The following is a 16,630-nucleotide window of genomic DNA, read 5'->3' on the forward strand; positions in this document are numbered from 1 at the left end:
ACTGTCACAATTTCCACCATCTTCAACTGTCCACAAGCCTTAACTGGCAGTCGCACAGGATATGTTAAGAGACACTGCATACTCACTGGCTAAATTTGGAACACATTATGGACAATGATATGGCTCATAATAGCACCCAAAACATAACTGATGACACATGCATGCTTATTTTCGTATTTAAACACGTCAGACTGCCCAGAGCGAACTTGTTCGAGAACAAACCTTCAGGTCTACGAATGAGATTTAAAATCCTCCACTGGAACATTTACTCAGTGTCATTTAACAGAGAAAGAAAGCCTGCTCCTTGCAATGCATAATGTTCATCCATAAATTATGGCTATCACAGAAATGGACAGGTCTAATATCCAGATTAGTTTCTCCAGATATAAAATAATTCGAGGAGACCAGATTGGTGAAAGGGGGAAAATGCCAGCTATGAAACTAAAGTATGCCAGCAATTAATGATATTGCACCCCTTACATATAAAACTAGCAGTTGGCTTATTTACGATCATGTGATTTTACTATTCACCAAAATCAGTCATATTAAATTATTGATGGCAGGAAATCTTAAAGACATAACCACTATTTGTGGTGACCTTGGTTCTCGTGTTAAAGCACGAGGTTGTGAGACAATTGACTGAATGATTTTTCTTTCACTAATAGAAGACAAAACAATTTGTTTTGTTAAATGGCATATCATCCAGGATGCTACTTTCACCTATGTGAATAAACTTAGCTGTTGTCATGTCTGTCTTTGTTGATCTCTTACTCTAATATGTGACTGGGATGATCTGAAAGACACTGTGGCACTGGATCATCATCCTTTCCTGGTCTCTTTAACAGCAAACTCACTTCTTCCACCCTTGATGGCAGAGCCACACAAATTAAACTGTGACAAATCTAACTTTGAATGTTATTCCACATGGGCAAAGGAGGAAACAACCACGGTTCACTGTATCTTGCTGGAATGTATGGTGTATGATTGGTTCATGACTGTGTTGAAGAAAGCAGCTTCTGCAACCGTTCAAAGAAAACATATTTACAACCCCTGCAATAAGCAGACAATAATTTGCCAGAAAGTAGAATTCTCGCAGCATACTACTTTTAAGATCAGTATTAATACAATTTGGAGAGCAGCCTGTTAGATGAAATGAACTGAAAATACCGATGTGTCAATGCCAGGGTCAAGTGACCCTTGAAACAATGCAAATGTGAGACTTACAAGTCGTTCTGTCCCTCAGCAATGCACGGTGCTAACAAGATGGACACAGGGTGGAAAGTTTAGAAGTATTAAATATGCTCACAATACTGGATATACAGAAACAGATTGGACAAAAGATTTTAAAGACACAATATGACTACCATTGGTAAACCCTCAAACAGTTTAATTTGGGCTCATAGAGAAGGATTACTTCATACGCAACTTCATTACAATGGAAGTAATTAGTTAATTACATACCAGTAAATGGCTGACATGAACCCCCCCCCCCCTTTCCATCCACATGTGTGTGTGCAATCACACACAACATAATGTTTATTGTGAATATGATCAATGAATAAGAAACGAACTAATTATGAGTAACTAACCAAGAGGGCTTCAACTGACGACGAAGAAAACGTCTACAACTGCCTGCAGAATGACAACATTTGACCACCAACATTTGCCATCAGTGACATTGCTGTACAGGACTTCTGATAGTCTGGGAATATTATAGACTTTACATAAAAATTGTAGAATTTTGCACTTAATCATGGCTAACACTTGATTTAAGAATCATGAAAGAAGGTTGTATACGTGAAAGAGGCCTGGAGATACTGGAAAGTTTCAGACAGGTTATATAATGGTAAGACAGAGATTCAGGAAACAGGTTTTAAATTGTAAGACATTTCCAGGGGCTGATGTGGACTCTGACCACAATTTACTGGTTATGAACTGTAGATTAAAATTGAAGAAACTGCAAAAAGGCAGGAATTTAAGGAGATGGGGCCTGGATAAACTAAAAGAACCAGAGTCCGTAGAGAGTTTCAGGGATAGCATTAGGGAACGATTGATCAGAGGAAAGAAACACAGTAGAAGAAAATGGGTAACTTTGAGAGATGAAATAGTGGAAGCAGTAGAGGATCACGTAGGTAAAAAGACGAGGGCTAGTAGAAATCCCTGGGTAACAGAAGAGATATAGAATTTAATTATGAAAGGAGAAAATATAAAAATGCAGTTAATGAAGCAGGCGAAAAGGAATACAAATGTCTCAGAAATGAGATCGGCAGTAAGTGCAAAATGGTTATGCAAGGATGGCTAGAGAAAATGTAAGGATGTAGAGGCGTATATCACTAGGGGTAAGATAGACACTGTCTACAGGAAAGTTAAAGAGACCTTTGGAGAAAAGAGAACCACCTGTGAGAATATCAAGAGCTCAGATGGAAAACCAGTCCTAAACAAAGAAGGTAAGGAGAAAGATGGAAGGAGTATATAGAGGGCCTATGCAAGGGCGATGTACTTGAGGGCAATATTATTGAAATGGAAGAGGACATAGATGAAATGGGAGATATGATACTGGGTGAAGAATTTGAGAGAGCATTGAAGGACCTAAGTCAAAAGAAGACCCCGGGAGTAGACAACATCCTGTTAGAACTACTGATAGCCTTGGGAGAGACAGCCATGACAAAACTCTACCATTTGGTGAGCAAGATGTATGAGTCAAGCGAAACAGCCTCAGCCTTCAAGAAGAATATAACAACCCCAATCATAAAGAAAGCATGTGTTTACAGTTGTGAAAATTACCAAACTACCAGTTTAATAAGTCATAGCTGCAAAATACTAACACAAATTCTTTACAGACGAATGGAAAAACTGGTAGAAGCCGACCTCAGGGAAGATCAGTTTGGATTCCATAGAAATTTTGCGGCATGCAAGACAATAGTGACACTACGATTTATCTTAGAGGGCAGATTAAAGAAAGGCAAACCTACATTTCTAGCATTTGTAGACAGAGAGAAAGCTTTTGACAATGTTGACTGGAATACTCCTTTTCAAATTCTGATGGTAACAGGGGTAAAATACAGGGAGCGAAAGGCTATTTGTAATTTGTATAGAAACCAGATGGCACTTATAAGAGTCGAGGGGTACGAAAGGGAAGGTGTGGTTACAGGAGTGACACAGGGTTGTAGCCGCCTATCCCCAAAGTTATTCATCTGTATATTAAGCAAGCAGTAAAGGAAACAAACGAAACATTTGGAGTAGGAATCCATGGAGAAGAAATAAAAACTTTGAGGTTTGCTGATGACATTGTAATTCTGTCAGAGACAGCAAAGAATTCGAAGAACAGTTGTACGGAATAGACGGTGCTTGAAAGGAGGATATATGATGAACATCAACAAAAGCAAAACGAGGATAATGGAATGCAGTTGAATTAAATCACGCAATGCTGAGGGAATTAGATTAGCAAATGTGACACTTAAAGTAATACGTCAGTTTTGTTATTTGGGGAGCAAAATAACTGATGATGGTCAAAGTAGAGAGGATATAAAATTTAGACTAGTTATGGCAAGGAAATCATTTCTGAAAAAGAGAAATTTGTTAACATCGAGCATAGATTTAAGTGTCAGGAAGTCTTTTCTGAAAGCATTTGTATGGAGTACAGCCATGTATGGAAGAGAAACATGGACGATAAATAGTTTAGTCAAGAAGACAATAGACGCTTTCGAAATGTGGTGCTATAGAAGAATGCTCAAGATTAGATGGGTAGATTATGTAACTAATGAGGAGGTACCGAATAGAATTGGGGAGGAGAGGAATTTGTGGCACAACTTGACTAAAAGAAGAGATCGGATGGTAGGGCATGTTCCGAGGCATTAAGGGATCACCAATTTAGTATTGGAGGGCAGCGAGTAGGGTAAAATTCATAGAGGGAGACCAAGAGATGAATACACTAAGCAGATTCAGAAGAACGTAGGTTGCAGTAGGTACTTGCACAGGTTACAGTAGCATGGAGAGCTGCATCAAACCAGTCTCTGGACTGAATACCGCAACAACAACATCAAAATTTTATTCTAAAATTTCTTTCCAAATGCCTTCCAACCAAGGTACCAGCCTGAGTTCCTGCACCGTCTATGAGAACTGTAGCATTTGCATCATGCCACATTTCCAGTGCTAGGCTGAGTAAACCAGCATCCCATCACCACGGTGCTGAATAACAAGTCCCATACATTTGTGGGCAGCTAATAGGATGTGTGAGAAGGGGATCAAATGATTGTTACGGGCTGCAACCTTGGGAGCAGAGTGCAGTCCTGTCACTCTCTTGTACTTCAACTTCCAAATTGGGTAGGCGGCTTCCCGCCATTTGCCTCCGATTCTGTTCTCTTCGATCGGCCACCAGCTAGCTCAAACGTGAGCCAACTGCTCTGCATTTCCTATTACTATGTACAGCTATCATCCAGAATGGCAGATGCCCTCACCGTCCATCCTGGATGAGTCCTTATGTAAGCCATAATTTCAGAGTATAGTCAAAATTCAGTTTATTTCTCTCTTTCATTTCAAACCTCCTTTCCGAAGGACTCTCTCTACTGTTCTCAATCAAGCCATTACTTCTCGCGCCTGTACAGATTGGTGTCAGAAGTCAGGATCCCCCTCCATTTGGTTTCAAGGGAGGTGCAAAATTTTGGTTCATGTTCAATGCTGTGTGGCCAGTGATACAATGTTGCCTCGACGCGGGCTGTGTGTTGCAGTGTGCCGGTGCACTGCCGGGAGTGTGCTGCGTCTGTACATTCCACTGCTACAGTGGGCCAAAGTATAGCCTACAGCTTGTTGCCTGCCATCCAGCAGTACTAAGGAGTCACACCGTGAATACCCTGGACATTTAGGGAAGCAGAAAACTGTCCACATGTGCACTGCGTTCGAGCTGGCACTGCTTGGGGCTCATTTGACTGTTGCAGATGGCCAGAGCTGCATCAACACTGAGCCTGGGCATCACTGCTAAGCCGTCCCATCCATGTGGTGTGCAAATCATGCAGTGTGTCTAAGCTGCTCCTGCGAACGGTTGTTGCCTGATGCCGCCCATAGGCATGGCCCACCAGCTGCCTGCCACCCACCAGTGTTACCCACCTATACTCTGATTAAAATAAGTTTGTGATTGACATTTCAGGAAGCTGAGTAGCAGAGGCCAGCTCTTTCTCTAGCACCATGTGCTCACTGTGTTGCCCATTATGCAGACAGGACATCTACCACATGTGGTTGCTCAGTTGAAACACTACCCTCCATCACTGCTATCTGTCAATAACAAAGTTTTTTTAATTGGAGTATATCACTGCTGTAGCCTGACCCATAAGTACCCTGCCAGCCAAGCTGGCCATGCTGCCATCTACACTGTTCACTGCCAACCTGTAGCCGTAGCCAACAACGCCAGTATCATGCTGCCCTCGGTTGGGCAGTACAGTCTTGCTTCATACTGCAACTGTGTGGCCCAAAGGCTGCCCCTTCACCATTGCAGTCTGCAGCTGCGTGTTCATCTTTGGGCTGCTATAACTGAGGCTTGTCACTGTTGGAACCAGCAGTCTGCTGCTGGGTCCACATCACATTTTTGCAGCTATGCCAAATAAACCAGCATCCTGCCACTAATGTGCTGAATAAATCAGCTCCCTTTGTCTGTAGGCAGTCAATAGGAGGTTCAGAGAGGGATTATATGGTTGTTGCTGGCTGCATCCAGTGGAGCAGTGGACAATAGAGCCATTCTCTTGTACTACAGCTTCCAGAATGGGGTTGAAGGCTTCCTGTATTAAGCTCATACATAAGCAAAAACCAGGCTCTAACTGGCTACCATCCAAAATAGCTTCAGAAAAGGATGGGGAACATATGATACTCATAATATTAATGGCCAACATCTTTGGTGTGTTTGTTCAGGGCAGATTCCTTATTGCAGGCTTCTTTGATTTGTCGGTTGAGTGCAACTCAGGAATCTCTAAACTAACGTGTAAGACTCACACTGTGAACACCAGACACCTTCATCATAGGTATCTACTCGCTGCACACATTTGGTTGAGTGATGAGATGCTGCAGCTATGTGAATATTGCAAGGCCTCATGCTTGGAGGTGCCCTCAGCCCAATATTATACACTACATATAATGCTGATGCTGAAACTTCTGTACATATACTCAACTGCCACATTTCTGCAGGATACCTGCCATATACTAATTTGAGTTGACATACTACTTCATGACAGACTAATAAATGTCCGCATTACACATTTGGTTCTGAGGATAGAACAAGTGACGAACATTTTTATATGACTGCCACAATGTTCAATCTGTATTGATCGCCACTGGTACAACTAGAGCTGGACTAGTGTGTGATCATCTGATAAATAAGACAAAACACACTGTCTTAGAATCTGTATTGGAGGTATGTCCTTAACACCAACCAGCTGCTCTCATGAAGGCAGCAACTTCGTTTCAGCACAATTTCCGGCAGGCTAATTTATGTTGTGAAAAATTAGGACTCTGGACATAGAAAGGATAATGCGAATGCCAGTTCATTTTGAAGAACATAAGAAAAAAAAGTGTTAGTGTCATTTGTGAATGAACTATCCGGCCGTCACCTGATGGTGATTTATAGAGGGGGAGAAAAAAAGAAACACAGAAATCTTAATAGTCGATCCTGAATATGCTTACACTGTTAATGTATGTGTACGACCAAGTATTTCTTTTATTAGAAAATTGTGCAGTTTGACCAAACTGCCGAACACCCCCCCCCCCCCTTTCAGTAACAGAACAAGCAAGTATTGGAATTACATGTTACACCAAAGTAATAAGACATATGTATGTATCCGGATCCCACTCCAGCTACTGCCAGGTCTGGGAGCTGACAAGTCCTCTCCGTTTGGCTTGGTCCTCCCACCATTTATCTTCCTCCACTTGCTGCCAGGTCACATCTCTCCTTTCCACAGATATTCTCACTCCCATTTTCCACCGTGTTCTTTGGTGCCCTCTAGGTCTTTTCCCATCCATCTTTAATTCTTCCATAATTTTGGGAAGTCTCTCCCCATGCATCCTCTTAACATGCCCATACCATCTTAATCTCTTTTTTTCAATTTCTTCTCTCATATTTTCTTGTTTAAGGTCCTTTCTAATATCTACATTCCTTACTCTGTCCATTCTTGTTTTCCCCTTAACTGCTCTGTGAAATTTCATTTCCCTTGCTTGCATTCTGCTCCAGTCCCTTTCTGTCATTGTCCATGTTTCTCCCCCACAGGTAACAATAGGGAAGTAATAACTCTTATACATAAGGAGTTTTGCTTTTTCTGAAAGTTCCTTATTCCAAATCAAATGTTTTATTGTTTTATACAACTTGCCTCCCTTCTGTAACCTCCTATAATTTTGTTGGTTATTCTTCCATCACTAGATATTTCACTCCCTAAATAAGTGAAACTGTCTATCAGTTTGAGGAGTTCTCCATTCAAAATAATCTTCCCATTGATCTCTTTGTCTCTTCCAAATACTATTACCTCACTCTTATCTTTATTTATTTTTAGTCCATACCTTTTCATTATTTCCTTCCACAAATCAAGTTGTACCTGTACATCTACCTCTATAATGCCCCATATTACCATATCATCTGCGAAAGTCTTTTTCTTATACTATATCTTTAACGGCCCTATTCATTCCCTCCATCACAACATTAAAAAGTGCAGGAGAAAAAATACATCCTCATTTAAGTCTTTGTCTTATTTGGAAGTATTCAGAGTTCCCCAACAAGACATAAAGACATAATAAAAAATACGGGATAATGATTACAACCATTCACACTTCTGGGAGTATAAAGAACTGAAGGTTCACTTAATTTCTTGGTGCAGTATTTACAGCATTTAAACTGTTGTCCAATATTTTATCTATATACAACAGCTTCAGAACGTTTACTAGCTAACTTGCTTTATTTGAATAACATAAGAAATAATGACTTTAGAATTTTTCTTCACAACACATTAACAACACAACTCCACCAGAATTTGATGAATGAAATTGCAATCAGACAGCTTAACATTAAGAAAAAACATAAACTCACTCACTGGATCCAGCCACATGAGATACTCCCAACACTGCTGATATGAAATTTCAATGCTGTGGAAGAGTTCTTTATTTCTGATGCTCTGGACAACAAATTCAACATAGCCAATAGCATCTTCAATGTTTCTTTTCTTGGTGCATATAATGATCTTGTTGAAATTTGCATACACGATCACTGACCCCAGTCTCTTAAACTCTGCTACGAGCTGTAGACACAAAGCAGAACAAAATACATAATGTAAACAATAAAGGAAAAGTTCATGTATAATAATGCCAAATATATTTTTCCCACAATTTGAATTAATACTCAATGAAAATAATCAGCTTTTGAAAACAAAATATAATTGTATAGTTAAAAAAATCTACTCACCGAGCGGTGGCAGGAGAATGCACATATGAAAAGTTATTATGTATGCAAGCTTTTGGAGCTAGTGGCTGCTCCTTTTGGCATAAGGGTTGAAGGGGAAGGATAAGGGGCGAAGGAAAATGACTGCTGCATCAGAGATAACTTACAGGATGGGATGAGAAGAAATCCTGTCTGTAAGTGACTGGCTCTGAAAGCTTACATACACAATACCTTTTATATGTGTATTTTCCTGCCATCGCTTGATGAATTAATTACTCAAATATTTATTAGTCAAATGAATTTAAATTAGTACATTACTGATTGACAATTTTTATCGCTTTTTGTAGAGCTCTTGTTAAGCTGACTAGGTAGTTGGCTGTACAAATACAGATGCACTGACAGGGGTAGGATGGCCATTTCGACAGTGGAGGTGACAGATTGACAGAATTAAGTGCAGCTGCTTGGAAATGGTGAGCTTGCCATGCATGCTAAGCACGTTCATGATGACTAAATGGAGGAAAACCCAGTGCAGAAAACTAACTGATGAAATCACAATGGCTGCAAATAAATGCATTTTATTTTGATGAGCCTGTTTGTTTTGTTTAAGGGGAGCAAAGACAACTGGGGTCATATGCGTCCAACTCACAACTACAGAACACAAAGACAGAGAGGAGTTAAAAAACGACTATATGTCAATCCCTACTAATGTAAGAGAAGACAGCTAAAAACAGGGACATGGAGAAAGTGCTACCAAAGACACCATACAGAAACGGAGGTCCAAAACTAAAAATTAAATGGCCTTCACCATATTGCTACGACAGATAAAAAGTAAAACGCAGTCAATGGCCCACACAGGAACGTAAACGGTTAAAAAATGGGCATTCCGTCAGGTAATGGAAGACAGTTAAAACTTGGGCGCAATGTGTACAAAGTGGTGGGGGAACAGCACTTAGCAGATGATGATGGCTAAAAAGGCAGTGCCCAATATGCAACCCAGCTAAAATGACCTAGTCCCGGTGAGAGGGCCGACAGGAGGTCATCCTATCCACTGGGAGAGGCTTAATAATCCAGAGCTTGTTCCCATGAAGGGAGGGCCAATGGCGATGCCAAAGTGAGACTACCTCCTGACAGACAGCAACACAGAGATCACTGGAGGGAATATAGGAACTAGTGGGCTGAGGTAGGAGGACTGCAGCATTGGCAGCAGCCTTTTTTCCTGGCAGACCAACATGACCAGAAACCCACATAAAAATCACAGTGGCTCCATCAAGAGTGAGCAAGTAACTGTTTTCCTGGACCCGTTGCACTATGGACAGCGCGCATAGAGTTTGAAGGGTGCCAAGAGAGTCTGAGCAAAGGACACAACAGAAAATTCCGTATTGTCGGGTGTACCCCGTGGTCTGATACGGGGCAAAGAGCTCGGCTGTAAATACTGAGCAGTGTGTTGCAAGCCAATACTGAGCAACATTGGCACCAATTATGAAGGCACACCCGACACCACGGTCAGTTCGAGAGCCATCAGTGTACACAAAGGTACTATCGTGAAGTTCTATGTGAAGGTCAAGAAACTGAAGGCGGTAGAGTGAGGCTGGGGTAGTGTCCTTAGGAAGCGAATGAAGGCCAAGGTTAACACTGTCTGCTTCATGAAGCCAAGGTGGTGAAGGGTTAACACCCACCAGGAAAGTTGCAGGGAGTACGAAGTTAAGCCGCCGGAGCAAGTGCTGAAAGTGGACTCCAGGAGGTAACAGAGAAGAGGGATGCGCCCCATACTGGTGATCAAAGGAATCATCGAAGCAGGAGGCATACGTGGGTGGCCACACATAGCAGACAAACGGCATGCGTACCTGCCGAGGAGAAAGTCACAGCGGTAGGACAGCGGTAATTCAGCAGCTGCAGCAAACAGACCCTCAATAGGGCTATATAAAAGGTGCCAGGGCTAAATGGATGCCACAATGGTGGATAGCATTGAGACAGAGTAAGGAGGGACGGACGTGCAGACGCATAAACAAAACACCCATAGTCAAGTTTCGAATGGACAAGGGACCGGTACAAATAGAGGAAGTACCATTGAAGACACGTAGGACATTGAGGGACTGTGTACAGTGGGCTGCCAGGTAAGACACTTGGGAGGACCAAGAGTGTTTCCTATCAAGCATAAGCCCCAAGAATTTTGTATTTTCAACGAACGGAACAGCCTGTAAAGACGATCAAGAAATCGCTGAAGACGTCACTCAGTGAGATAGGTCCGTGAAGAACTGTGATAGATGGCAAAAACGTCATCAAAAATGGAGCTGGAGAAGCCCGGTGGTAGACAGGCCATTATAGGGTTAATGGTGATAGCAAAGAGGACAACACTCAGGATGGAACCCTGAGGCACACCGGTTTCCTACATAAAGGTGTCCGACAAGGCAGAACACATTCACACCTTGCACACAGGGTCTTTTAAAAATTCCCGAAGGAAACAGGGCAAGTGGCCACAGAAGCCCCACGTGTAAAGAATATGTAGGATACCTGTTCTCCAGCAGGTGTTGTAGGCCTTCTCCAAATTGAAAAACACAGCCACAGTCTGGGATTTCCACAGAAAACCATTCATGAAATGGGTGGACCTAGTAACGAAATTGTCAACTGCAGAATGGTATGCTCGATATCCACACGTTGCAGTCGTTAGTGAATTGCGAGAGTCGAGCCACCATACCAGCCGGGCACGAATCATTCCATCACCTTGCAAACACAGCAGGTGAGAGAGATGGGGCAACAGCTAGAAGGAAGGTTTTTGTCCTTATGGGGCTTAGGAATGGATATGATGATGGATTCATGCCAACGTCTGGGAAACATGCCCTCTGTCCAGATGCAGTTGTACACATTAAACAGAAAGTGCTTGCCCACAAAAGAAAGGTGCTGTACCATCTGAATGTGGACAGCACCTGGCCCTGAGGCGCACGATTAGGATGATCTGAGAGCATGATCTAGCTCCCTCATAGTAAAAGCGGCATTGTAGCACTCACGATTCTGAGAAGAGAAGGGTATCGCCCGAGCCTCCTCCGCTCATTTCTGATGGAGGAAGGCAGGGTGATAGTGGGATGAGCTCGAAATTTCCACAAAGTGGTGGCCCAAGGTGTTGGAGATAGCAATAGGGTCCATGATGACTTCGGCTGCTACTATCAGGCCGGAAATTGGCGAATGGATCTTGTTCCCAGAGAGCCGTCGGAGGTTGATCCACATGACAGAGGAATGGGTGCAACTGTTAAAAGAATTAGTGAATGAAATCCAGCTAGCTTTTTTTGTATCCCAAAGAATGTGACGACACTCTGCATGCATCTGTTTATAATGAATGTAATTTGCCATCATAAGATGATAGTTAAAAATGCGGAGAGCACGTTTCCATGCGCGAACAGCGTCGTGGCATGCCTCAGTCCACCAAGGAACTGGGACACGGCATGGTAAAGAGGAAGTGTGACGAATGGAACGTTCTGCAGCAGTAAAGATAATGTTAGTGTGATATTCCACCTGGTCATCACAACTGAGGAAATCTTCTTCTCCGAAGGTTGCCAGGGAGGAGTAAAGCCGCCAGTCAGCCTTAGTAACCTGCCATTTGGGTGTGCATGCAGGTGGGGTAGGAATAGCACATGGGAAATGGTCACTCAAGTAGGTGTCAGAATGAACGGACCACTCAAGATGATGGACAAGCTGGGAAGTGCAGAAGGACAGGTCCAAATGGGAATAGGTGTGTGAGGATTTGGAAAGGAATGTAGGTGCTCCAGTGTTAAGGTAGAAGAGGTTGAGTTGATTACGAAGATCAGCCAAGAGGGTACCTCTCCGACAGGTTCTGGGAGAACCCCAAATGGGATGATGTACACTAAAGTCACAGAGTTGCAGAAATGGGGGAACAGCTGCCCAATAAGCTGAGGGAAGACTGCCCTAGTGACATCAAATGATGGAGGGACATAAATAGTACAGAGGTAAAAAGTTAGGTGAGAATGGAAAAGGCGAACTGCAACAGCTTGATGGCTAGTCATGGAGATGGGTTGACTATGAGTGTCATCCTGTATGAGCAGCACGACACCCTCATGACATGGAATGCTGACCTCAGGGGGAAGTTCGAAACAAACTGGGAAGAAATGTGAAAGCTCAAAGTGGTCATGAGGATGCAATTTTGTTTACTGAAGGCGGAGTACAAGGGGATGTTGCGATGGTAAAAGCAGCTGTAAATCCTCTTTGTGTGACCGAAGGCTGCAAATGTTCCATTGGAGAAGAGTCATGATGAGGAAGAAATGAAGGAGTGTCACCTCGGCGACTGCAGAGTGACAGCCTGCGCAGACTCGCTGCCACAGGGCACAGAAGCAGGAGGATCCTGCTCCTTGAGGTCCACAGAAGCATCAGCTTGCTTGTGCTGTCAGTCTGTGGAGTCCACCACAGGAAAATTGTTGGTGGTGCGCACTGGCGACACAGAGGCCGGCCGGACTAAGCTATCACATGGCAACACCGTTGAAGGGGATCTTCAGGTCAGCGAAGGCGAAGACCGTTTGCCTTTGTTGGACTTCTTTGAGCATTTCGGATTAGCAGAGTAAGACTCAGATGTTGTTTGGCTGGAGGGATGTAGGAAATCTTCATGGGAGTACTCCTTCTGTCCTTTCTGGCCTAACAGTTGTGTAGTTGGTGGCTTTGCCCTGTGAGGGGGAGAGATTGATGGCTGGACGAGGAGATTGCAATGCTACCTTGACAGTGGGTGATTTCACAACCTTAGAGCTGAATCTAAGGTCACAAGTCTGTGTGGCCATGTCCTTCATGGAACAAGAGGTAACAAGAACAGAACTATAAGTGTCAGATGAGAGAATGCAAGGTTCGTGACTAGCCAATAACTTGCGAGTGACTGGATAAAGCACTTTTTCCTTTACTTGGATCTCCTGGACAGTCCGCTCATCAAGATACACGGGATAATCCTGAGAGGAGGCGGCATGGCTGCCATTGCAGTTTATAGAGCGGGGAGAAGGTGGACAATCACCCTCGTGTGCATCCCTAACACAGGTTACACATTTGCCTGCGTGTTGACAAGACATTCTAGTGTGGTTGAAACGATGACACTGGTAGCAGCGCATCGGGTTCAGAATGTACAGTCGGACTGTGATAATTTCATAGCCTGCTTTGATCTTGGACAGAAGCACCACTCCATCAAAGGTGAGAAAAAGACTGTGCATGGGCACTAAGGAGTAATCTACCTTTTTAATCACCCAATGGAGGGTGATGATACACTGATCAGACAGATACGATTGGTTTTTAGCCTCATTCAGACTGTCAGGCAGCCTAGTGTAAATAGCACCATGGGAAGAATTCAGAGTTCTATGGGCCTCGAAATAAACAGGATAGCCGTGGAGAAGTGAGGCAGCAAGCTTTTGCTGTGCTTGTGAATCAGAAGTAGTCTCCAAAAGCAAAGTGCCATTCTGTAAATGAGAGCAGGGTTTCAAAGGGCCAGCAATTGCATCAACACCTTTCTGAATAATAAACAGATTTACCGTTGCGAAGGACTGACTGTCTTCAGTACATGAAATCATGAGGAACCGTGGTGCAGCCGGATGGGTCTTTGAATCATTAGGCTCATTCCGTTTACATTTCGTAAATACTGACTGTGAAGAGGATTGGCCCATTGTGAGAAAATCCCCTACGGTTACCAGCATCTCCGACGGTGTGGTCCTTACAACTGGGGGCGCCCTTCACAAGGGGGCACAACCGCCTTAGGTGATTGTTCACACTTCAGGACACACCTCCTGAGCACCGGACCGAGGGACCAATCAGCAATTTGGGAAAGTAGAAGGTCAGGCAATCACCCCTCCCTGGGCCTGGCCTTTACCAGGGGTATGTGCGAACCCAACCTGTTGACCCAGGGCTGGGAACTATGCATTAACCAGTCACCTCTTGCACATCAGACACGTGGGCCAGCCGTCAGAAGGGCACAGGGAGGAAGAAGAAAAAGAGAAATCTCAAATGCCGAAGTGGAGGAACGACAGGAGAAGGGAAACAAAGAAAGGAAAAGGGAATGAGAAAGAGTAGTGAGACTTCTTACGTCAGCAACGGTCTTTGCGGAACATTCCCAATAAACCCCACACATGATCCCAAAGGGAGGTGAAAAAGGATAGCAAGAGGACAGACATGCAGCATGGAAGGGAAAAGATGCTGCAAAGGCTGGGACCAAGCACGAACCCACCAAAGAGTGGCGAGCCCCCTGAGGCATTTCATGAGCCTCATTTAAGTAAAGGTAGCCTTATGTAGAGATTATTTTGGCATCTGTGAGCTTAAAATGATTGACTAACAACAATGTGTTTACAAAATTCATTAATAGCAAATGCAATAAGTTATAAACAAGATCAGCACACTAAATGATAGTCAATGAGGTGGTCTATCAAATGACACCTATGTGACAGTTTCCCGAGCAGAAAAGCGTGCTGGTCCCCGGCAGGAATCCACCCAGCGGATTAGTGTTAAGGTCCAGTGTGCCGGCCAGCCTGTGGATGGTTTTTAAGCCGGTTTTCCACCAGCCTCGGTGAATGTGGACTGGTTCCCCTTATTCCGCCTCAGTTACACTATGTCAACAACTGCTGCGCAAACACTGTCTCCTCATACGCATCCACCATAATTAGTCTACCACACAAACATTTGGGATAATGCTCTTCTGGTCTGAGGTGTTCCCGGGGGTGGGGGTAGGGGTGTCCACTGGGGGCTGAACCACGATAACCCTGGGTTCGGTGTGGGGCGGCGGTAGGGTGGGTGGAATGCTGTGGCCTGTTGGGGGTTGTGAACCACTGAGGGCTACGGCGGCATGAAGCCTCTCCGTCGTTTCAAGGTTCCCGGTTCAATACAGACATACACATGACTGTTTACATTTTGTGAAGATTACAATCAGAGAAACGGCCATTGAAGAGATTATGAGGAGAGGATTGCTATGAAAATATTTACACAGCACTTTGACTTTTCATATTTAATTTGTAAATACTTGAAGACAATCATTCCATACTTGGACATGTGTGGAGCTATAATTTGAACATATTCAGAGACTGCATGTAAACATTACAGAGAAATGTGACAATCTGAGCCATTATGAGCACAGGCTCATCTCGAGTCTTCTACTATTAAGTTCCAGATGAAAGCTGAGGAAATTTTCTATTACATAAATGCTGTTTTTGTTCTACCTGTAATACGTCTCCATAACTAAGTGGTAAGTGTGTTGGACTGCTATTTGGAGGACCATGTTCAATTTCTGGTACTGGCAGGGATTTTTTCTTTGTGGGACGATTGGAACAGGGCACACTCAGCCTCAAGTTACCTGCCAAGGAGCTTCTCGAGCGAGAAGTAGCAGCTCCAAGCTTTGGTAAGCCGACAAAGGCTGGGAGAGCGGTGTTCTGATCCCATGGCCCTTTGTACCACATCCAAAAGAGGCCACTGGCAAAGGTTGACACTGTAACCATTCGGTACAGAATAACCCATCATGGCCAGTAGATAGACCTTTAACTAATTCTGCTGGTCTGTAAAGCACAAAATTTGAATATTATAGAAAATTTTCTCAACAAAATGGCGCACCAGTTCCAAGATTTCTCTTACATAATTTTACTTTGCACGGAAAGTGACTGAAACGTATCCAACAAGGAATTTTCAAAAAAATGTACTTGTCTCCTCACACTGTTGGTTCATTAACATGTGTTTAATTACACTCTTATCTTATTAAAACTAAATATACATCAAAAGATTATGAACTAAAACTTATTTTCATTATGCAAAAAGGCATGGTTTTGTTTTTGACACTTCATATTTTCCTGGACTGTACAGAATTTGCAATCATTGGGCTTTTTATACCATAAGACGTTTGGTTTGCAAGGTGGACGATGCTGACTTCTTGCCTCGATTTTTCAATTGACTACCAAGTAGCCATCTTCATGTGACATTTATAACTGAAGATTACTAGTGCGTGTTGCTTTGTATATATCAATAATTGGCTTCAAACCCCGTTATTTCTTCAGTTTGTTCACAAAGACATAGTTGTACACCTACTGCCTTCCCAGCAACAGCTAATTTAATTAGTCTGACTGTTTAGTTTTAACTTAGCAAACACAATAAAACATAGAAATGCACAATAATAGTAAACTCCAGTTATGAAACTCACCTAAAGATGGTTGCTTTGGTTGTTTGCTGTACCACACTGACCACATATTGGCACAAAAGTGTGAGTCTGAAGAGTGT

The 16,630-nt window shown here is 43.2% G+C and overlaps 1 protein-coding gene across 1 annotated transcript in view; it reads right to left on the minus strand.

Annotated features, from left to right (window-relative positions):
* Positions 1-16,630, minus strand: part of LOC124794912 (DNA polymerase epsilon catalytic subunit 1) — a 306,938-nt gene that overhangs the window by 67,205 nt on the left and 223,103 nt on the right. The window contains exon 29 of the mRNA XM_047258614.1: positions 8,061-8,264. Within this exon, the coding sequence (XP_047114570.1) occupies positions 8,061-8,264 (204 nt within the window). The remainder of the gene's footprint in view (positions 1-8,060; positions 8,265-16,630) is intronic.

Source organism: Schistocerca piceifrons, chromosome 4 (genome assembly GCF_021461385.2).
Source record: "Schistocerca piceifrons isolate TAMUIC-IGC-003096 chromosome 4, iqSchPice1.1, whole genome shotgun sequence".
NCBI classification, from domain to species: Eukaryota; Metazoa; Arthropoda; class Insecta; order Orthoptera; family Acrididae; genus Schistocerca; species Schistocerca piceifrons.